The 21816-nt window shown below is 54.4% G+C and overlaps 1 protein-coding gene across 2 annotated transcripts; it reads right to left on the reverse strand.

Moving 5' to 3' along the window:
• Positions 1-51: 51 nt before the first annotated feature.
• Positions 52-21315, reverse strand: EWSR1 (EWS RNA binding protein 1). Of its 2 annotated transcripts, none has more exons than XM_034068256.1 (17): positions 21219-21315; positions 18258-18294; positions 18001-18052; positions 16369-16492; positions 10991-11177; positions 9154-9321; positions 8255-8469; positions 7372-7552; positions 4698-4732; positions 4138-4170; positions 3455-3573; positions 2977-3106; positions 2313-2435; positions 2066-2216; positions 1879-1976; positions 796-1081; positions 52-410 (listed from the first exon to the last, which is right to left on the reverse strand). In XM_034068256.1, the coding sequence occupies exons 1-17, from the start codon at positions 21229-21231 to the stop codon at positions 371-373; spliced, it is 1992 nt and encodes a 663-aa protein (XP_033924147.1). In that variant the 5' UTR covers positions 21232-21315; the 3' UTR covers positions 52-370. The 2 variants fall into 2 exon arrangements, with proteins under 2 accessions (XP_033924147.1, XP_033924146.1); XM_034068255.1 differs by having other exon boundaries at positions 4698-4735.
• Between the last annotated feature and the right edge of the window lie 501 nt (positions 21316-21816).

Genomic DNA, 21816 nt, shown 5'->3' on the forward strand with positions numbered 1-21816 from the left:
CCCTCCCAGCATGGCCGCGTCCGGAGCATCGCGGATGGGAACGAGCGGGGGTGCGGTACAAACAGCGGGGGTTTATTGGATCGGCATAAAAAAAACCAACCGTGACAACCGGGAACAGCGGCGCCAACCGGGATCGGGGAACGGGAATAAACGGGGGGGGAAGGAAGGAACCAACCGCCACAAGAACTGGTCGCGCGCCCGTTGGATGGGGGTTCCGGGAGGTGTTTTCCTCGCGCCGTGGCCAACGTTATAAATATGGAATTAGAAAGTTAAAACTTTTCCGTGTTTCCGGTTCATTTCTGCTTTAAAAAATAAATCTGGTAGGAAACGCAGCTCCGGGGGTGGGGGGGGAGGGGATTTAGGGGGGGGTCTAGTAGGGCCGGTCTCGGCGCTCCTGGCGGTGCTCGCCCCTGTATGTGGATACACAGGGAATGCGTGGATCAGTGCTGGTGTCCTCAGGAGCCCCACTGAACACCCACTGAACACCTCAACACCCACTAAACACCTACTGAACACCCACTGAACACCCAACTCCCACTGAACACCTCAACGCCCATTGAACACCCACTGAACACCCAACACCCACTGAACACCCATCAAACATCCAACACCTACTGAACACCCCCTGAACACCCAACTGAATACCCAACACCCACTGAACACTTACTGAACACCTCAACACCCATTGAACACCTATTGAACACCCACTGAACACTCAAACAAACCCAACAGGGCCCCGGTGTGGCCCCGTCCCCCCCCCATGCCCGAAGCATCCCCACCCCTCCTCATACGCACTTGTCCATCTTCCCTGGTCCTCCACGCCGCCCTCCTCGGCCGCCACCTCCCATGGGCTCCATCAGAGGTCCCGGGGGCCCCCCGGGTCCTCCTCCTCCTCCTCCTCCTCCCCCGCGGCGGCCACCTCCTCCGTAGCCGCCTCGGTCCATGCCGCGGCCACCACGGAAGCCGCCTCGGTCGCCACCGCGGCCACCTCGGAACATGGCTCCGGGGCCGCCGCGCTCCATGAGGCCACCGCCGCGCCCGCCGCGCATCCCCCCGGGGCCGCCCCGGCCGCGGTCACCACCTGCGGGAGGGGAGAGCCTCAGAGGGCGGAAGCTGCCCTGTGCCAGGCGCTGCTCCGGCATCGGAGCTGCTGGGAATGCCAGGGGACGTCAAAGGGAGTGTGGGGACTCGTTGGAGGGCACTGCCCAACACGGGCTGAGTGCTGCTCTGAAGTGCTGAACCCAGGGCCAAGAAGCCCCAATAAGAGCCTCATGGAGGAACCCCAAAGAGGAGATCCAAGGAGAAACCCAAAGGAAAAGCCCCAAAGAACCATAAAGAAGAGCCCAAGTAAGAGCCTCATGGAGGAACCCCAAAGAGGAGATCCAAGGAGAAATCCCAAGGAGGAACCCAAAGGAAAAGCCCCAAATAATAACCATAAAGAAGAGCCCCAGTAAGAGCCTCATGGAGGAACCCCAAAGAGGAGATCCAAGGAGAAATCCCAAGGAGAAACCCAAAGGAAAAGCCCCAAAGAAGAACCACAAAGAGCCCCAAGAAGAGCCTCAAGGAAGAGCCTCATGGAGGAACCCCAAAGAGGGGACCCAAAGAGAAACCCAAAGGAAGAGCCCCAAAGGAGAACCACAAAGAGGAGCTCCAAGAAGAACCTTGAGGAGGAACCCCAAAGAACAGACCCAAGAACAAGCCCCAATGAGGAGCACTGGCAGCAGAGGAAGTGCTGGAAGTGTGTGAGGAACAGAAAGCAGAGGAGCCCCAGCTTCCATTTCACAGCTCCCAAGGGATGGAGCCACAGCAGCTCCAAGAAGTGCTGCTCCCAGAGGAGCACAACCCAGGATCAGGACTGTGTCTGCCCCACACACGCACCTGGAGGTGGGAATGGCGGTGGCAGGAACCCCTCGGGCTTGGGAGCCTTGCATTGGTTGCACTCCGTTCGCCAGGCAAAGTTCTGGTTCCCGCAGCCCCTGGGGACAAGCAGCGGTCAGCACAGAGCGGGAGGTGCTCCGGGATCATTCCCAGATGAGGGATGCTCAGAAGCCCCAGGGATACTCACGGGTTGGGACACTGCCAGTCACCAGCTCGGTGCTGGACGCTCCCTCCGGATGGGTTCCCCCTGGATCCCCGTGGTCCTCTGGAGGAGAAGCCACCCCGGTCTCCACCTCGGCCTCCCATGCGCCCCATGGGGCCGCTCGGTCCCCCTGGCCCTGCAAGGAAGGTTCATTGGTGCCGTGGCCCTGGCTGGAGGCCAGGGAGCACCCATGGGTGCTGCTCGCCCAGGCAGGGTGCTCTGGGGATGTTACCTCCGCGCAGGGGGGGTGGCATTCCACGCTGCTCCCGGGGCGGCATCCCGCCCCGCATGCTGTTCATCGGGCCCTTCTTCCGCGCCAGCGTCACTTTGAGCTTGCTGCCCTGGAAATCCTTCCCTGGGAGGAGGAAGATGAGGGCAAGAGCATCACTGGAGCTGGCCTCGGTCCCTCCATGGGCACCGAGGCGTTCACTGGTGCAGGAGAAGGTGCCAGCACCATGCTTGTCTGCCCAGTTACACCCAGGAGCTTCTTAGGCTGAAGCTTGACCACCTAAAGCTGGCCTTGGGTGACTGCTGATCCTCCACACCCCGAGGACACAAATGCTTGATGGAGCGGCCTCAAGCTGCACCAGGGCAGGTTTAGATGGAGCTGAGGAACAATTCCTGCCCCAGAGGGTGCTCAGGCATTGGAACAGGCTGCCCAGGGCAGGGTTGCAGTCACTGTCCCTGCAAGTGCTCACACAGCGTGGAGACGAGGACTCAGTGCCATGGGTTAGGGGTGGCCTTGGCAGTGCTGGGAATGGTTGGACTGGATGAGCTTAAAGGGTTTTTCCAACCTGGTTGGTTCTATGACTTTAAGCTGCCTTTGGTTGGAAAGATTTAGCTTTATAATGGCAAACAAAGTGATTCCATCTCAAACACCCCCCACACATTCTCACCATCAAACCACTCCACGGCTGTCTTGGCAGTGGATGGGTCATCGTAAGATATGGTGGCATCTCCTTTTGGTTTGCCAGTTTCCTTGTCCATGTAGAGGTGTATCATGGGCTGCCCGGTCCTCTTGTTCATCTGGAGGACACAGACGTCACCTCAAGCCATCTCTCACCATAAGCCTGCCTGTGCAAGAACCAACCTGCAGCCTCCCCACATCCTCCTCCTACATCCCCACCACCCTGATCCCTTTCATGTCCCACCAGCAGCAGATCCACGCTTCCTCCACAGCCTCATCAGGCTCAAAGGACAAATCAGGCTCTTTGTGAAGCATGAGCTATAGGTTAACACTGTCTGTGGTCATTGTGCTGCCCTACCAGCTCCTGGGAGTGGAGAGCTGCAGGGAGATGAGCTCCATGCTCCAGGATGGGTGATCCCTGTCCCCCACTAGCCAGGAGCCAACCTTCACACACGTGTGTCCCTCACCTTGACAATTCCACACTGCTTGAAGAAGTCTGTCAGATCCTCCAGGGTCACGTTATCATTGAGTCCCTGCACGTACACAGAACTGTTGTCCGAGTCCTCATCTGGATCCATGGGGGGGCCTAGGAGGGAATTCAGGGCATCAGGGTGGGATACAACATTCCAAAGTGCTTTTCATCATGGAGCTGCAGCTACACTCCCAAGGAGCATGTTCATGAGGTGACACAGACACCCAGGCACTGGGAGCAGTGACCCTACCCCACCATCTCCATGCAGGAAGGCAGGGGAGACCATGGGGTTAAGCCACTTGGTGCTAATGGGAGACATGGAGATGAGGATGAGGGATTGCTCTGTGTCCTCTGGGCTCCCCCACCCGGATGTCCACCCCGTGCTGACCCTGCCAGGCTGACACATCACTTCCAGACACGCCTGTGCAACAGGAAGGGAAGAGTTGCATGGCAACGGGCTGGAATGACACAGGTGGAGGCTACGGAGTGAGCTCTGGGCTAAGCCTGCTGCAAACAGGGTTTGTGCTCTCCCAGGTACAGAGCAGCAGCACCAAGTTCTGGTGCCTCACAAATAAGGGTGGTTTCCCAACAGCCTGACAAGTTGGGACTCATGAAACGGTTGGAAAAAGCTGCCACCCTCATCCGGAGCAGGGAACAGGGCAACGAATTGATGCTCACCTAAATCAAGGTCCGGTCCTTCTTCCATGTGTCCTGCCAGTGGAGAAAGAATCATAAGAAGCCGTGTTAGTGCAGGCCTTGGGGGCTGCAGAACCGACACACACAACACTAGCTACGTAAAACCACCGTGCGATGGCGCTGGTTAAACTCAGCTTGACCTGCACTGCAGACAGAGCAGCAACGCACCCTCTCGGCCCAGCTGCCTGCTGGTCTGAGCAGCTTTCCAACCATTAACCACTAGGACACTGGCTCGTTTTACTGCTTTACCAGCCCAATCGTTGTCATTAAAGTTAACTTTTACATAATAGTTATTAAATGCAATTAATTCTTTGCCTCCCCACATTTACACAGAGTGGTTGCTCAATTCCTCCACGTTACCCTGTGTCCTGTAAGCGCAGTTATTGCCGGCAGTGCCCGTGGCATGGGGCATTTTAACCACTTTAAACGAATAACAATTACACTTTGTGCTACAAACTGACTGCAATTTGTTATTTTTTTTTATTTTTTTACTTTTTTTTTGCTTTATTAAACACTATCCATTGTAATGCTCAAAAACTTACCACCAGGCTTATTGAAGCCACCTCGCTCTCCAGCGCTGCTGGGGGGATAAACGAAGAAATGAAGGCCTTTCCCTTTACAAAGCCAGGACCGCTCTGAGCCTCTGCGGCTCACTGGGGAAGAAGGGCACTGGCTAAAACATCTCCAAACAATGCATCTGTCTGTCTGTCTCTCATCTCGGCACTATGCCTTTCTTCAGGGCAGCTCGCTCAATTTTCCTTTACATATAAGGCACCCTCGTGTGCTTTGAGCCCACCACCTTGCTTGGCGGAACCCTTTGCGTTACTTGGAGGGGTATTAGCGGTGCAATACTCACAGCTCAAAAACGAAGCACAGTTTAGCGGGTTTGGAGATCATGTTTTTAGCCTCATGGTGGGGTTGGGCGGCCGGGCAGCTCCCTCCCCTCGGTGTGTACACAAAGGTGCACCCTCAGCCCCTGGCAGCGCACGGAGCCCGCGCGGCCCTGACATTAACAGTTCAACAGGTAGGAGACAACCACACGCGATGCCTACAACACAGTTCAGCTCACATTGCCTCATCCCCTCGGGAGAACACCCTTTTACAGCACTGAGTTTAACAAGTGGAAGAGAGAACTTAACAGCATTACAGCGGGGGCTCGGGGGCCTGGGGTGCAGCTTTGTGGACACACACCGTGTCTCGGTACAAAGGGAAAGCTGTGGCTGAAGCCTTCACAGCTTAAAGAGCGCTTCCAAGTACTGGGTAATTAGGAAAACGCCACCTGGGAAGGATTTGGCTGTTTCTCCCTCGCTTTGGGAGAGGCACAAAGGCTGTTTGGAAGTGGAGGAGTGGAGGAGGGAGAGCACTGCCTGTTTTCTAGCAAGTATTGCACCTCTAATACTGGGGAAGAAAAAAGTTGTCAATACAGAGATTCAAGGTGTTGCATGCAGCTCTGCTCCTTTGAGCACACACCATTTACGTCACGGCTCTCGTGTTAAACACAATGCTTTACACTTGTTAACGTTACACAATTCTAGAGTACACCTCCTCTGGCTTTATTACCAAACAACAAGGATGCAGTTACCAAAACACATTACAGAAGGATTCCATTTATACAATGAATACATTGGGGTCAAAAATAATCCTATGTATATTTTTTTCCTCTCCATATGGACACCGTGTCTAGTCCCACTTTTCATTATGCTGCCGGCTGAGTACTGAGTACGGGTACTTTTTAAGTATTGAAGTGTGTATACAAGGCTCTCACTTTGTAACCTGTAGCATATAAATGCGACAAAGCATGTTAAAAAGTTTCCATGTTTAACAGCCAATGAAAATAGAAAATAATTGAGTCAATGAAAAAAGAAAAGGGCACGTTAAGAACATCAAGCTCCTTACCTGCAGGAGACACTGAAATCCATCACCACAGCATGCTAAGGAGGGCCGAGTTCCCCTACCCACCCCTTGGTGTTCCTAGGAAGGGCCACCTTGCCTATGGACAGCACAAAGTCTATGTCCATAAAGCTGGGGAGCCCTTGGAAAGGGTCTACTCAGGTGGGACATGGCTCCGTGCTCAGTGTAAGCTCGGATTAGGGCACGGAATCAAGCGGGCAAAACCTTTGGCATGAGCAGCTCCGAAGGGGCTAGGAATTTGAAGATGTGATGATAGACATTTCAAGTGTCTACACCTACTGCCAACCATTAGTGATCAGTACAGCATGGGTGAAATCTTTATGCAGAACCAGGGAACTCTTGTTCCACTCGAGCCAATTGGAGCCGGATGCATCCCAACACAAGCCAGGCTTTTTTTGATCTGCCATTTCCAGACACTGGGAGGTGGATTTCTCCGATAAAGATTTCATGCCACTTCACTGTGACAGAGCTATGCAGAGTGGGACTCTCAGCTGCCAAACTCTGGCTGCCACCAGGCCGTACAGCACCAGGAAAAGTTGCCTAGGGAGGAGGCCAGCACTGCACAGCCCAGTGTGCACCTAGGAGCACTCTGCATAGCTCTGCCCAACGGTCCCAAGGGATGGAACACACACAAAGCTACAGCCTCCTTCTCTTAGGAGCCTTTGGGCTTTGTCCTCCTTCCTCACCTCTATATCAGACCACCACGGACAGGGTTTACCAAACCAGGTTTTGCCATCAGCTGAAATGGCCAAACTGATTTAGAGCACCTGAAGGCTCCAAGGGGGAGCTCTTTGTGTTCTCAGGGGGTCATTCTTCACGCTCCAACCAAGCTCTAAGTGCTGTGAACACTCAAGAGTCATGGCTTGGACCTGCACCAGGCACACGCTGCTCCATGTGCTACGGCTGCGGCTGGCACAAGGCTGCTGCTGTGTCTGTGCCCACGCTGCCGACATTCCCCCTGCTGGGGCACAGGGAGGTTTGTGTGTGTTCGATCCAGGGTTACTGTCCAACCCCAGAGAGGATCTCACCTCTGCACAGTACGAAGGGAGCTGAAAGTTCCAGGTTTAGCAATTCCCCTAATACCATCCCCTCCACCAACCTGGGGCCCAACCAGCTGCAGGATGAAAGCCAAACAGATCCTGCTCCTATTCCCCCTAAGGATAATACTTCCATGGGTGTTCAATGCTACAGAGGTGATCTCCATGGAAATACACTTGGCAATGTCAACCTTTCAGTCCCTTCTTTCCATTTCAAAGCCTATGGGTAAACCAGAAGTAGATAAAAGGAGAAAAGATTTGCTCTTACCCCATTCCACCGCGTCCTCCTCCCCGCCCACCTCTGCTCATGCCTCCTCGCTCATATCCCCCTCGTCCCCTGCCGCGGCCGTCGGGGCCGCTCAGATTCCGGTTCTCTCCCGAGCCTGAAAAGCCTCCGGAATCCTGTCCATAGACACTCATGCTGCTCTGGTGGTCCTGACGGAATGAGCCTGGGAAAGGTTGCAACAAACACGTTAGGGAGCTGCCTGTCCCCTCGCTGAGCCCTCGGACCTGCCTCCAGCCCCACAGCATCATCACAACCACCACTGCTCCAGCACCTACAGCAGCAGCGTTCATTTAAGGAGAGATGTGTTATTTTCCAGTGTGGAATCAAGTCTGATGCTGGGGTCTACCAGCCCAACCCCGCAGAACTCCCACCCACAGCTGGTTACACCACACCTCACCCAGCCCAGCCTCCACAGTATTTGGTGCTTCTCTGTCTGTCAAACACTGCCCTGACGGGAGCACTGCAGTGTTACTGCTTAAGAACTCATCTCAGTCTCCCCTGTTCTGGCAGGTTCAAGCCATTCCCCTTGGCCTGTCCCTACAGGCCCTTGTCCCAAGCCCCTCTCCAGCTTTCCTGCAGCCCCTTTAGGCACTGGAGCTGCTCTCACGTCTCCCCTTCAGGAGCCTTCTCTTGTCCAGGCTGCCCCAGCCCAGCTCTCTCAGCCTGGCTCCAGAGCAGAGCTGCTCCAGCCCTCGCAGCAGCTCCATGGCCTCCTCTGCACTTGCTCCAACAGCTCCACGTCCCTCTTGTGCTGGGGGCTTTTCCCTTCAACGCACCTCCAAGCCTGAGACCCAAACTGAACCTCCTTCAGAGCCAGCCCACACTGAAAGGGCAAGAAGAGACCCTCTCCTCCCCGACCACTCACTCTGTTGGCCATAACTGCTGCTCTGCTGGCTGTACTGACTGGGGGCCTGGCTGTAGGACCCGCTCGGGGGGGGGTAACTGGTCGGTGGGGGCTGCTGCCCATAGCTGCTTTGCTGGCCATAGCTTGTCTGCTGTCCATAGGTGCTCTGCTGCCCATAGGTGCTCTGCTGGGAGTAAGTGCTCTGATCGTAACCGCTCGGCTGCGTGGAGGAATAGCTGGAAGACAAAAGCATTGCAACAATGAGCCAACTCCCTGGCAGTGTGCATGAGGCCACAGGAGTGCCTCACACCAGAGGGTAATGCAATTATAAGCCATATGTGGTGTTATAAACCATTTAAACAGGTGAAGTCACCCTGCAGAGGCCAGTCTGGTGCCAGGAGGCAAAATCAACACAGAAGCCTGCGAAAAGCAAGATCCTTGTGGCCTGTCACCATTTAGTCATGCCTCGAGAAAGAGGCAGAAGCACCAGGGCAAGAAAATCAGCAACAAGGCAGGTAACAGGCTCCTCTTCTGCCCTGGCACTGAAACATCTTCAGCTGATGGGGAAAGAACCAGCCCTTGGGGCTGAGGGTTTCAAATCAGACACTCTGGAAGTCAGCATCAGTGTATTACAGACTCTGAGGGGAGGAGGGCAAGCTCCTTGGCAAAGGATGGGTATGGAGGCAGCAGAAGGTAGCTGTAACACACTCTCTATCCGGGAAACCTCTTAACATTTGTCATCTTTTCACCTTGCTGCTGGAGGTGTACACAGACACGTATGCACTCGACCATCCTCCCTGCAACAAGAACCCCCCTCCCTACTCCCAGGACACCAAAACCACCACATGGGTTTGTTTCAACCCCCTCTTGCCCATGCTAACCCATTTGCACAGCAGCAGCATGAGGCTTAGCTGAGTTACCTGGTAGGGGGGTAGGAGGGTGGTGCAGTGACCGGCTGCATGGGGTAGCTGGCAGGCACCTGGGGGTAGCTGTAGTTGCTCTGTCCGTACCCCAGGCTGGGCTGGCTGTAGCCGGTTGTACTCGATGGTGGTTGGCTGGTGTCTGCTGGTTTGCTGCCATCCTGGGGTCTGTGCAGAGAGAAAGGATGAGCTCAAAAGCAGCCAGAAATGTCGTCAGTTCAGTCACAGACTAAGACTGGTCTGGGTTGGAAGGGACCTTAAAGCTCCTCCAGCTCCAACCGCTGCCACGGGCAGGGACCCCTTCCACTGGAGCAGCTGCTCCAAGCCCCTGTGTCCAACCTGGCCTTGAACACTGCCAGGGATGGGGCAGCCACAGCTTCTCTGGGCACCCTGTGCCAGCATCTCAGCACCCTCCCAGGGAACAGCTTCTGCCTAAGAGGTCATCTCAGTCTCCCCTCCGGCAGATTCAAGCCATTCCCCTTGGCCTGTCCCTACCGGCCCTTGGCAATCCAGGGTGACTTGGAATCCAGCACAAGCAAATACTGCCCCATACACATTACTGATGAAACGAAAAGGACATTGGGGGCTGGACTGGGAGACCCTTACAGGTCCTTTTCTACACAAACCATCATTCTATGCTTCGTGTTAACTCTCAAGGCCTGAAAATAGAGAACCCTTTGCATGGGATTGGAATGACCCCTTTTGTATTTGTTCTCTCCTGTTATGAGTGTTTAACAGTGGAGTAAAAAGAGATGTAAAAGCTGGGGAAAGGGTATTTTAGGCATCAGGATGGATCCTTCAAGTGCAATCTGACAAACCCAGCCAAGCTCTACCTTTGCTAACTGGAGTGGCTGCCCTCAGGTACCTGCCTAAAGTGGTTTTTAGTCCTCACTAAATGAGTTTATATGATGCAGGCTGAATCCTGAGCAAACAATTCAACTAAATACAGCAATGTCAGCACTCAGGCACAAGTGGTTTAAAAAGGAAACTGCCTCCAGCACGTGCATGACTCCAGCATCCTGCCTGACCCTGTGGTGGGAATCACACTGCTCTGCTTTCTGTCCTATGCCGTGAGTCAAGAGCCTGTTTTTGCTGCTGTGCTGCTCTGCTCATCTCCCAGTGACAGCTCTGACTCACCATGCAGGAGCAGAACCGACCCACGCTGCTTCCCCCAGCCCTCCAGCTGCAGCAGGAGCAAAGCTCGAGCACCAGCAGGCACAGAAAGGAGGAGCAGCAGGTCTTGGTTCAGCTGGCAGCGTGTGCTCAAGAGCAAACAGCCTTGGGAGGAAGGGGAAGACCCCACTTGCAGCACTGTGTGCAGCTCTGGTGCCCACAGCATAAGGAGGACATGGAGCTGCTGGAGCAAGTCCAGAGGAGGCCACAAGGTTGAGCAGGGGTTGGAGCAGCTCCTGTAAGGAGCCAGGCTGAGAATGTTGGTGCTGTTCAGCCTGGAGAAGAGAAGCTGCTGGAGACCTCAAAACAGCTTCCAGTGTCTGAAGGGGGCTACAAGGATGCTGGAGAGGGGCTCTTCATCAGGGACTGCAGTGACAGGACAAGGGGTGATGGGTTCAAACTGAAATAGGGGAGATTTGGGTTAGATCTAAGGAAGCTCTTCCCTGTAAGGGTGCTGAGGCGCTGGCACAGGGTGCCCAGAGAAGCTGTGGCTGCCCCATCCCTGGAAGTGTTCAAGGCCAGGTTGGACACAGGGGCTTGGAGCAGCTGCTCCAGTGGAAGGGGTCTCTGCCCGTGGCAGGGGTTGGAGCTGGAGGAGCTTTAATGTCTCTTCCAACCCAAATCCTTCTGTTATTCCATGACTCTATGGAAAGATGGGTATTACCTTGTGGGAGCAGCCGCTGGTGGCTGCTGCCCATAGGCCGGGTATGCGGGCTGGGTGCCGTAGGCAGAGGGTGCTGCATAGGAAGCCTGGGTGGTTGTAACCGTTGCGGTGTTGGTGTCATAGGGCGCTGTGCCGTACCCCTGCACAGGCTGGCTGTACGCTGGGGGGGCAGTCGGCGTGCTGTAACCTGCAACAAACCAGAGCCCAACACTCATGTCATGTTGGAGACCTCAAACCACTGAGCATCATCACACCTCGGGTCCAGCACTGACGTCACTGCTGCAGGAACATCATGGATGAGCTGACCTACACCTCCCCTTGGAGAGCCCCCCTGCCCTGGAAGCCGCATCCCACAGCCCCAGCAGTGCCCACATCACCCTAAAACCGTGCTCCCAGGAGCCAGCCTTCAATCAGCATCCAAAAGGGTTGGACCACAGGTACCAAAGCCCACAGCTACCGTAACAAAGCACAAAGCTCTGAAGTAAGAGTTTAAGAAGTGCAATCCCATCCTTCTGGCTTTATCTGAGAACCAGAAGCATAAAATAGCACCAGCCTGGCTTGAGAAAGTCTTTGTGAGGCATTCAGGAAGTCTTATTTACTCTGGGAACAAAAGACAACAATTTACAGATGCTTTATCTTAAGAGAAATGTCTAAAAAGATCACCCGGTGGTTTATGTACCTTCACTTCTCTTAGAATTTCTTGGCTTAGGTAAAAAGCTTTGAGCTCATGCCTTTACTTCAGCCTAATTTTACAATATCCACGATCCCAAAGCAGCTTCATTTAAATGAGTATTTCCAGCACTGTGGAATCACATCTGGCTTGGCACTAGTGTGACCTGTCAATGAACACGGTGCCTTCTTCCAGAACCTTGCAGGTGAGTTTTCAAACTACGAAAGGGAGGCTTCCAAGAGGAAAATCAACTCCATAATAATCAATATTAACAACTGATATCAAAATAGCAATCAAATATCCTCTGTAAAGGTGATTTACTACAAATACAGATCGGTTGCTAAAGAGCAGCCCAGTGCCTGGGGCTTATGATGGGACCTTAATGTCCAACTGAGGTAACAGCTTCTCCACTTGGCTTTAAGAGACATGGGACACGTTGCCAGGCTCCTCCTCTTCTTCTACAGCATTTCAGGCACACTGGGCTGTGGTTTCTATCTCAATTCCCTCATTTGCAAAGCAAATGGAGTTCAAGGGGAATAGAGTCCCTTCAGGAAGCCCCGCAGGACCTTCACATCTCACTGCCCTGCTGCAAACACAAGGGCTCCCCCAAAGGTGCTTAGAATCCCCAGGGAAGAGGAAAGGAAGTGAGAGGAGGAAGTGTGCATTAGAGAAACCTCAAACATCAGCTTTCTGTCCCATAGTGCTGCTCTCCAGCTTCCTGGTTATGGAGAAGGGGGGCTCTAAGGGGACACAAGCCTGTCCCCTGCAGTAACCAGCCTAAAACCAGCCCTCACCACATTCCTCACAGCACCAGCCTCCTGCTGGACACCATGGGCTGGATTCCACACCACAGGGCAGCCAACCTGGACACATCAAGCTGGTCTCAACCTGGAAACAATGCACAGGAACCACTATCAGCCTGTTTCAGGGGTTCCTGTCTGCTGAGGGGTTCTCTGAGCAGCAAAGTCCTGTTCCAAGTGTTGCTGAACAGGATGCTGCTGAGGACAGCGTGAGTGTGATTTGGAGCCTTGGACAAACTGAAGCAGCTCAAACACTTCCCTGTGAGCCAGCACAGCGTTCCACCAGAGATCACTGACACCAGATGTTAAATGAGCCCTTCTTTTAAGTGGCTGCAGCCTGACCACAGCCTAAAAAAGCCTCTTGTTTGCATAAGTACAGCCTGCGTAAGTGCTGCTGGAGCCACAGCCCTGCCCTGGGCTGCTCTGCCTGGACCTGGAGCCTTAGGGTGGTCCCCCCATGCCTAAGCCCTATTCTCAGCACTGTTAGGGACAGCACTAACCTCTCCCATGGAGCAAAGGAGCTTTGTAACCACTCGGAATAATCCCGACTTTAAATGCTTCAGCTCTAGATGGAGCCTTCCCTCTGTGAGAGTGTGCCCAGAGGGAAGGGTTTGTACTAGAGGAAAGGCAGTAAGTGGTTTACCACCCTGCTGGGCTGCATCTGCATTCAACACTGAGCTTGGCTACAATGGAAACCCTCGGGAGGTGTGTTTCTGAGGGGGCATTTACATGACACCACTTCTCTCTGTTCCCTCTACCAGGTACTAAGTGAAATGGGGAGTCCATAGGGAAGAACTGGGATAACCTGCTTCAGGCCTCCAGCTGCATGGCTCATTTCCACTCAAAGTATCCGAGCCTGCAAGGAACACCCTTATCAAAGCCTAAGAATCCTTCAGGAGGAGGGGAAGCTTGCAGGACTTTGTCCTCAGGGAATATCAACTGGAAATGCTGCATCCAGAGAAGTTTACTCTGAAACAAGCAGGCTTCAGCTTCTGAAGGCTTTTCTCTAATGGCAGCAGCAAGAAAAGGTACCCACAAGGGCTGTGCCCAAAGAGCTGGTCCTGTGTGGCCCAGAGCTTGTGCTAGTGAGGGGCTGGGGAGGGATGCGACTTAAAGCAAGATCCCTATGTGAACATCTGAAGTGATGTCTTTGCCCTCACACAATGTGCTTAGAAAGCCAACCACCCTAAACCATGCAGCTCTTTCTTTACTCCTGAATTCCTGCTCATACACGACAAGGATTAAAGAGCAACCCATGAGCAGAGATCTGATGGTGCCCATAAATCCCTCAATTCAGCTGGTGTCCGGAGGCTCCTGAACCCCTCTTCTCCATACCAAAGGATGAGGTGACTCCAAGACACCTTCTCCTACAGCCCCAGGGAGGAAGCAGCAGGACCTGGGTGGTAGCCCAGGAGGAGCCCAAGGCTGGGTGGCAGCACTGGGGTGGATGTGCCCAGGGGTTGAATTGTCCTGACCACAAGAGCATCTAACCCAAAATAAGCTGTTCAGACAGGAAAAGGCACTTTGCTTTGAAGTCATTGCAGCCATCCCTCTGCACAGAGAGGCAATGCCCAGGAAAAGTAAACTGGGATTCAAGTGGAAAAATGGCACGTCCCTGAGGGCATGGTGTACGCCCCAGGCAACGCTTCAGGCTGTATTTAGCATGAAAGGCAGAGACCAGAGAGGGGGGAAGGCTCTGAGCACCATCAGTGCTTGCACAGCTTGGGCTCCTCAAGGAGAGGAAGGGGTAGGAGGAATAAACCCAATGTGGTGCTTAGCCTGGATCAACAGAGAAGCTGTGGCTGCCCCATCCCTGGCAGTGTTCAAGGCCAGGTTGGACACAGGGGCTTGGAGCAGCTGCTCCAGTGGAAGGGGTCCCTGCCCGTGGCAGGGGTTGGAGCTGGAGGAGCTTTAAGGTCCCTTCCAACCCAAACCAGGCTGGGATTCCATTACTCCCCTCCTGGAGATCCCAGCTTAGCAAATGCACTCTTAAGGGACAAAGCAAAGCAGCAGCAGGGCAGCTTCCTGGGAGCCCTGCAGGACTGGAGCCTGCAGTAAGGATTAAAGGGCTCAAACATTCCTAAGAAAGGAATTTTGGAAATCTATAAATCCTTTCTGCTGCCAGTTTATGTCCATATGCTTCTAAAAGAAAGGAAAAATCCCAGAGCTGCTGGTTCCCCTTCCAGAAGTTTTCCTTATCCATGTAAAGACCTTAACTGTTTTCAGTGCTGTCTAACTGCAGAGATCATAAATTAACACTTTCTTTTCACTTCTTCCTTGTAAAGCATCCTCAGTGGCTTCTCTGGCCAGATACTATACTGCTTGTGCTGGTATTCCCTTGCTTTGGGAAGCATTTAAGACAGCTCCGGCTCTAACAGACATTTATAGTGTCCCATAGCAAAGGCTGAACCTACAGCAAACAGCACCCAAGGGGTTACTAACAGGAAAATGGGATTTCTTTCTCAATTTGGGCTATGTGGATATTCAGTCCAAATCTACCAGAATGGAGCCATGGCTCAGCAGCTCCTTTCAGGCATTAAGGCACTCAATGTACAAAATTCCAGTCTGGAATAGTTTGCAGCACAGTAACCAACACAGAAACATAGGACTACAGAATGGTCTGGGTTGGAAGGGACCTTAAAGCTCCTCCAGCTCCAACCCCTGCCACGGGCAGGGACCCCTTCCACTGGAGCAGCTGCTCCAAGCCCCTGTGTCCAACCTGGCCTTGAACACTGCCAGGGATGGGGCAGCCACAGCTTCTCTGGGCACCCTGTGCCAGGGCCTCAGCACCCTCACAGGGAACAGCTTCTGCCTTTGATCCAACCTAAATCTCCCCTGTTTTTTTTTAACCCATTCCCCCTTGTCCTATCAACATGTGGCTGCACTGGAAATCCAAATGCCACTAGAGGGTTAACCCCACAAGTTTACATGGGATTAAACAGCATTTTCCATGCAAGAGTGAGCAGGACAGTCAGACCTGTCCCTGTCCCTTCCACTGTGGGAAGCACAGGACAGAAAGCAGAGGGTGACACTACCAGAACAGGCTCCCACCACATTCACTGATGGGACTTTTATCAACCCAAGCACTGAGGACACTGGTTCCCAAGAGCCCACACTCCAGGGGAGCACAGCTTGTGGCTGGTTTGCTCCAAGCACAGCACTCTGCAGCCAGGATTGGTTCCAGCACCCAAACCCAGGCAGCACCCACCTTCACAGAATCCCAAGGGTTGGAAGGGACCTCAAAAGATCATCCAGTCCAACCCCCCTGCAAGAGTAGGGTAACCTACAGTACATCACACAGGAACTTGTCCAGGCAGGCCTTGAATATCTCCAACATAGGAGACTCCACAACCTCCCCGGGCAACCTGTTCCAGTGCTCTGTCACCCTTACAGTAAAGAAGTTCTTCCTGATGTTCACATGGAACCTCCTATGCTCCAGTTTACACCCATTGCCCCTTGTCCTATCACTGGATATCACTGAAAAAAGCCTTGCTCCATCATTCTGACACCCACCCTTTACATATTTGTAAACACTGATGAGGTCACCCCTTAGTCTCCTCTTCAAGCTAAAGAGACCCAGCTCCCTCAGCCTCTCCTCATAAGGGAGGTGTTCCACTCCCTTCATCATCTTTGTGGCTCTGCGCTGGACTCTTTCAAGCAATTCCCTGTCCTTCTTGAACTGACGGGCCCAGAACTGGACGCAATATTCCAGATGCGGCCTCACCAAGGCAGAGTAGAGGGGGAGGAGAACCTCTCTTCATATCACTGGGAAGTGCCCTTGGCTCAAGGTGGGCTTGAGGATGGAAGTGCCTTCCACAGCAGAGCATGGTTTGGGCTGGAGTTCCCCAATGCAGACCTAAGCTCTACCCTCTGCCCAGGGTTAGGCCCAGGCCTGAGGGGGCTCTTACCTGCGGGGGGCTGCCCGTAGGACGTGGCGTAGGCCGTCTGCCCATACGTCGCAGTCGTCTGGGGCTGGGAGTAGCTGACATCCGTGGGTTGTCCATAGGTTCCATAGCTCTGCTGCCCGTACGTCTGCTCCAGAGATGACACGCAGTTAACTCCTCACCACAAGAGACTCACTGGTGGTGCAGAGATGCACCCAGACCTGCAGCTGTGTTACCTGAGGTACTGAAAGCGACCAGAGCCAAGCCAATGCTACTGAGGAAAGCTTGGACAATGAGGTTACAAAGGCAGCTTCCCAAGGCCAGGAGCAGAGGGGAGCCTTTGCTATTGTCCCTATTAGTCTCTATCTAAAGCATGAAAGCACCCAGCTCCTCCCAGCTGCCTGGGCACCCATCAGCACTCACAGGTACCTCCTAGAGCTGAACTGAAACATGGGACTACTCAGGGCAGAAGTGCAGGAGGAAAACCAAGTTACCTCAGGGTCAAACCCCTTCAGTGGGCACTAGAAGGAACCTCTTTAAGGTTTCAGTGAGGTTGTTCTGTATATTCTTCATGTCCATCAACTGACAGCTTGGGAAGCAGGAGTTTGTGTTGGGACCCAAGGATGGGAACAGCGGGAGCATCCAAGGCCTTGCCATCACCAAACCATCCCTGTGACCACTGCTCCCACCCTGGTGCCTTTTAACTCAGTGAGAGTCAGTTCTGGAGGATGGCTTCAGCCACAGGATTCCCACTGGATTAGCATAGAGCTGCTGGTGCTGCAGTTTAAGCAGCTCCAGAGCTATCTCAGCCCCATGCCATGGACCAGCCAACCTCCAACAGCTTCATGCTGCCAGCAGCTTGGTTTAGGGTAAAACCCCAGCTCTAGCTCAAGAAATGACACTAAAACAACCTTACCACCCATATTCCCAAAGGGATTTCCCAACTCCTGGAGGAGCCTGGAACTGAAAGGCCTTTTGGGATCTAAGCCTATGTTACTCCCTCAACTCAAGAGCAGAAAGCACTGATCAGATGGAGCATGTCACTGCCTGTGGAAGCTCTTGTCACCCAGCGGCAGGAAACACTGGGAACCTCCCACAGGATCTGTCTACAGCTGAGTTTACTTGGTTTAGTCTCCCACTAGAGGATGGAGTTGAAACCTTCTGCTCTTACATTTACTACTTTGCTACACTTCTCCTGTTTAACCTACAACTGGTAGCAATGGTTCTGCCTCAAGATACTCACAGTAAAAGTTGGTGTCAGGTTTGTTTAAACTGACCCACATGTCCAGATTAAACCTGTCCTCCTGCCTGCTTTTGGCACAGGGCTTTCCCATCCTACTGCAGGAATAATCCATCCCCCCTCCTCCTGCAATGTCCCAAATGGTATTCCCCCTTTTCTGTAGGCTTTTCTCTCCTGCACCACTGAGTGCTGTGTTACACACATTGAGAATGAGGCTTTCCAATCCCGTCCACAGCCTCTGTAGGCTGTGTGAACACAGAGGGGACTGTTGAGGCTCTGATGCCCAGAGTGTTGTCACCCTAAGGAAGCTCTTTGGGAAGTAACAAGCCAACTTCTCCTGGCAGATGGTGCTGTTTCCACGGAGGTTACAGGCAGAATGATGGCTCAGAGCCCTTACAAGCCCTCCCATGCTTTACCTGGGTGCTCTGTGCGTAGCCTTGAGCTGGCTGAGGAGCGTACGCGCTGTAGCTGTAAAACCAATTGAGACAGGTCATTTCTGAGCCATGCAAAACACATCCCAAGGTGATTTTCATGTATCCCACTCTCTTTTATTGAAATATTAGGAATCTAAGAGCTAAAGATTGACAAATACACCTGAGTTAAGCCTAAACTGCAATTATTATATGCTTATAGCCCACCATTTGCAAGCAAGGAAGACTGGAATGCTACTCACCCCTGCTGGGCTGCAGCTTGGCTATAGGTGCTATAATCTACAAGACAAAAAAGAAAGGGGAATAAAAAGCTTGACAAAGGCTGAAAATGAACAGCGTTAAGAGCACAGCAGCTGGAATTCCCTCCTGCAGCTCGCACAGAGCTGCTATAAACCTGGAAAGCCGCTTGCCACAGAGGGCAAGGTAAATGCAGTCCTTTGGGAAGCAACAAAACCTCTCTTCCCTCCATTGTTAAGTGCTGTTTGCAGCAGCAACTTTGATCTCAAATGACCCTGCTGTAGTTTAACTGCCACCCTGGATAGCACCCAAAGCGGGGGGGGGGGGGGGGGGGGGGGGGGGGGTAGGAGGGTGCTTCCCTTTCGAACAAAGGAAAGGCCATGGGTTGACACAACCCCCTCTCCTGGGTTCAAAGGGCCCCAGGTTGCAGGCTCTGGGGATGGAGAAAGCACCCTGCTTCACTCCGGCTTGCAAGGACACCAGCAAATAGCTGGCAAGTTCTAGCATTTCTCCCTGGAATTCCTTTCCCTAAGCCCTGCATCCTGCTGAATATCCCAAGCAGAATCACCTCTGTCGAAGTGCTTTGCTGGTGGGAATGAAAACCGTGTCCACATGGCAATTACAAGGTTGTATTTGACATGATGACAGCTCCTGCAAGTACATTTCCCCTCCAGGTCACCAACAACTACAGCCAGGGATGAATCCAGACCATTCCAGGCAGATCCCAGCTCTCCCAGGACCACAGAAGTCCCGAGGAGTGAGATGAGGAACGAATCCAGACCTCGCTTGCATTTGGTGCTCAGGCCATGATGGAGCTGGAGCAGAAGATGGATGTTGGAGCCTTCCTCAGGCAGGGACAGGGGAAGGGATTTGGTGTCTCCATCACAATCACCCCTCGGAGTGCTCTTGGGAATGTGAGGAGCCCTTGATGGCTTCCTACAGCCTCCATGCCCCTGCAGGCTGGGAGGATGCCAGCTCCTAGCTGGGGGTGATGGAGCACTAGGAATCACTCTGGACACCCTGCTTTCACACACAGGACCTCCTGGTTCTTGAGGATACATCCCGAATAAAGCTTCTCCTTCTCCTCCTCCTAACCCTCAATGTGAACTTCCCTCTTTCCCTCCTTCCCACTTCCCTTGCTGCTGCCAGGACAAGGCAATATGTTCCCAGGCTCTGGGGGTCATTCTGGACAGGTCTGAATCACTCTGCCCTTACACCAGAGCACGAGGAAGCTCCCACATCCCCACACGCAATAACCAGCACCGAATGGAAGGATTCCACAGTGCCAAAGGCACAGCACAAGCTGCTGAACTCCCCTGGCACTATTGCTGCTTCCCTTGCAGGCTGTCAGGTTGAGCACTGAAACCCTCACTGATGGGGCTCAGGTGGGTGCTCTGTGCTAAAACACACAGCCTACACACAGCTCTTGGCTCTGCTCAACCCCGAGTGCTAAAACCCATTCATAGAATCAAGGAATGGGTTCGGTTGGAAGAGGCAATAAAGCTCCTCCAGCTCCAACCCCTGCCACGAGCAGGGACCCCTTCCACTGGAGCAGCTGCTCCAAGGCCCTGTGTCCAACCTGGCCTCGAACACTGCCAGGGATGGGGCAGCCACAGCTTCTCTGGGCACCCTGTGCCAGCACCTCAGCACCCTCACAGGGAACAGCTTCTGCCTAAGAGCTCATCTCAGTCTCCCCTGTTCTGGCAGGTTCAAGCCATTCCCATAAATACTCAAGATTCCCCTTCACACCCCCCCATCTCCCTCTGCTCCCCCTCCAGCCACCACAACCTCTGTAGTTCCCATTGAATCCCCACTTTCTGCACCACACTGGGTTACCAGAGACCTCCAAGTACTTAAAAACACAGGGGGCTGCTGAGCATGGACCTCCCCTGCTACAGACCACAACCAACCAACCCCTCTGCTTGGGTCTTCAACTCAGCACCCATAGATCCGGGTTGGGAAAGCCCTTTAAGCTCATCCAGTCCAACCATTCCCAGCACTGCCAAGGCCACCCCTAACCCATGGCACTGAGGCCTCGTCTCCACGCTGTGTGAACACTTGCAGGGCCGGTGCCTGCAGCCCTGCCCTGGGCAGCCTGTTCCAATGCCTGAGCACCCTGTGGGGCAGGAATTGTTCCTCAGCTCCATCTAAACCTGCCCTGGTGCAGCTTGAGGCCGTTTCCTCTTGTCCCATCCCTTGTTCCTTGGGAGCAGAGCCCAGCCCCTCCTGGCTCCATCCTCCTGTCAGGCACTTGTAGGGAGCCATCAGGTCCCCCCTGCGCCTTCTCTTCTCCATCTGAACCCCCCAGGTCCCTCAGCTGTTCCCCATCTCTCTTGTGCTCCAGGCCCTGCACCAGCTCCATTGCCCTTCTCTGGCCCTGCTCCAGCACCTCAAGGTCTCTCTTGCAGTGAGGGACCCAGAACTGAACACGTTCCCCCTTAGATCCTCCCCCCTCGGGAAGGCTCAAACCCGCCCCGCTCCAAACACAAATAACTCGGGACTATTCCTCACTCAGCCCCCTCCGAGCCTTCATTTCCAACGGGAACGCTCCCGTTCCACAAGGCTCAGGCGCACAATGGCCCGGCAGCCGCAGGGCAGCCCCTTCCCGTGCACCGGAGCGGGGCTTACCCCCAGCACGGACCCATCCGCTCAGGAACCTCCCCGTTACCGACCCCATCCCTTCACACTCCGCACACATTCTTTATGGAGCAGCCCCCAGCGATTTACACCTCACTGCGCCTCCGCTCCGAGCTCTCCGCACCGCTCCTCCTCTCATGCTCCACGTTTCTCCCCACAAGACCCCCGCAAGCACCCGGGCCCGTCCCGAGCACCCCCGGACGGCGCAAAGGGCACAGATCCCCCCCTCCACGGCCCCTTAACGAGGAGTAACGCGTACCCCCCTCACCCCCTCCCGGCAGCGCTGAGCCCAGGCCCTGCGCTCGGTTCCCCGGCCCGGCCCCGCTCACCCGTCGACGCCATTTTGTCGCCTTCCTCCTCCTCCGCGCTCCCAACGTCCGGCCGCCGCCGCCCCGCGCTGCGCAGGCGCGGCTCAGCCCCTGGCACGTACCACGGCAAAACTGGGGGGGGTGGTGTTGGGGGAAGGTGGACCGGGAATAAAGCTGCGTGAGGCCGAGCACCGAGGGATCCCCCCCCGCCGACCTTAGACTCTCCGCGGGGAACCGGGTGCGCAGCGGTGGGTGCCTGGGACCGCGGTTCTACCACTGCGTGGGGTGCTCTTCCACACCCCCCCGCAGCGCGGCAGAATGGTACAGCCCTCAGCCGTTAGGGACCGTCGCGCAAGAGCCGTTTTGGCCGGGAGGCGGAGCGCGGGGGGCGGAGCTGCGGTGGCGTGATGTCATCGCGGGGTCTTCCTGACGTCACACAGCTGCGAGTGGCGTCACGGGCTGCAAGTGACGTCAGCAGTGCCACCCCCAGCGCCCCCCCGTGCTCCCATTACCCCCCAGTGCCCCACTTTGCTGCCCAGTGCTCCCCAGTGCTCCCATTACCCCCATTGCCTCCCAATAGCCCCCATTGCCTCCCAGTGCTCCCATTTGCCCCCATTGC

This window comes from Melopsittacus undulatus, chromosome 12 (genome assembly GCF_012275295.1).
Source record: "Melopsittacus undulatus isolate bMelUnd1 chromosome 12, bMelUnd1.mat.Z, whole genome shotgun sequence".
Lineage (NCBI taxonomy): Eukaryota > Metazoa > Chordata > Aves > Psittaciformes > Psittaculidae > Melopsittacus > Melopsittacus undulatus.

Bases quoted from the DNA above. Each gene is read 5' to 3' on its own strand.
- EWSR1 (XM_034068255.1), bottom strand. The intron at 7,553-8,254 runs GTGAGTGGTCGG...AACCTTTCCCAG, and splicing joins CAGCAGTTATGGCCAACAGA to GCTCATTCCGTCAGGACCAC. The intron at 2,217-2,312 runs GTAACATCCCCA...CCTTCCTTGCAG, and splicing joins GCCACCCCCCCTGCGCGGAG to GGCCAGGGGGACCGAGCGGC.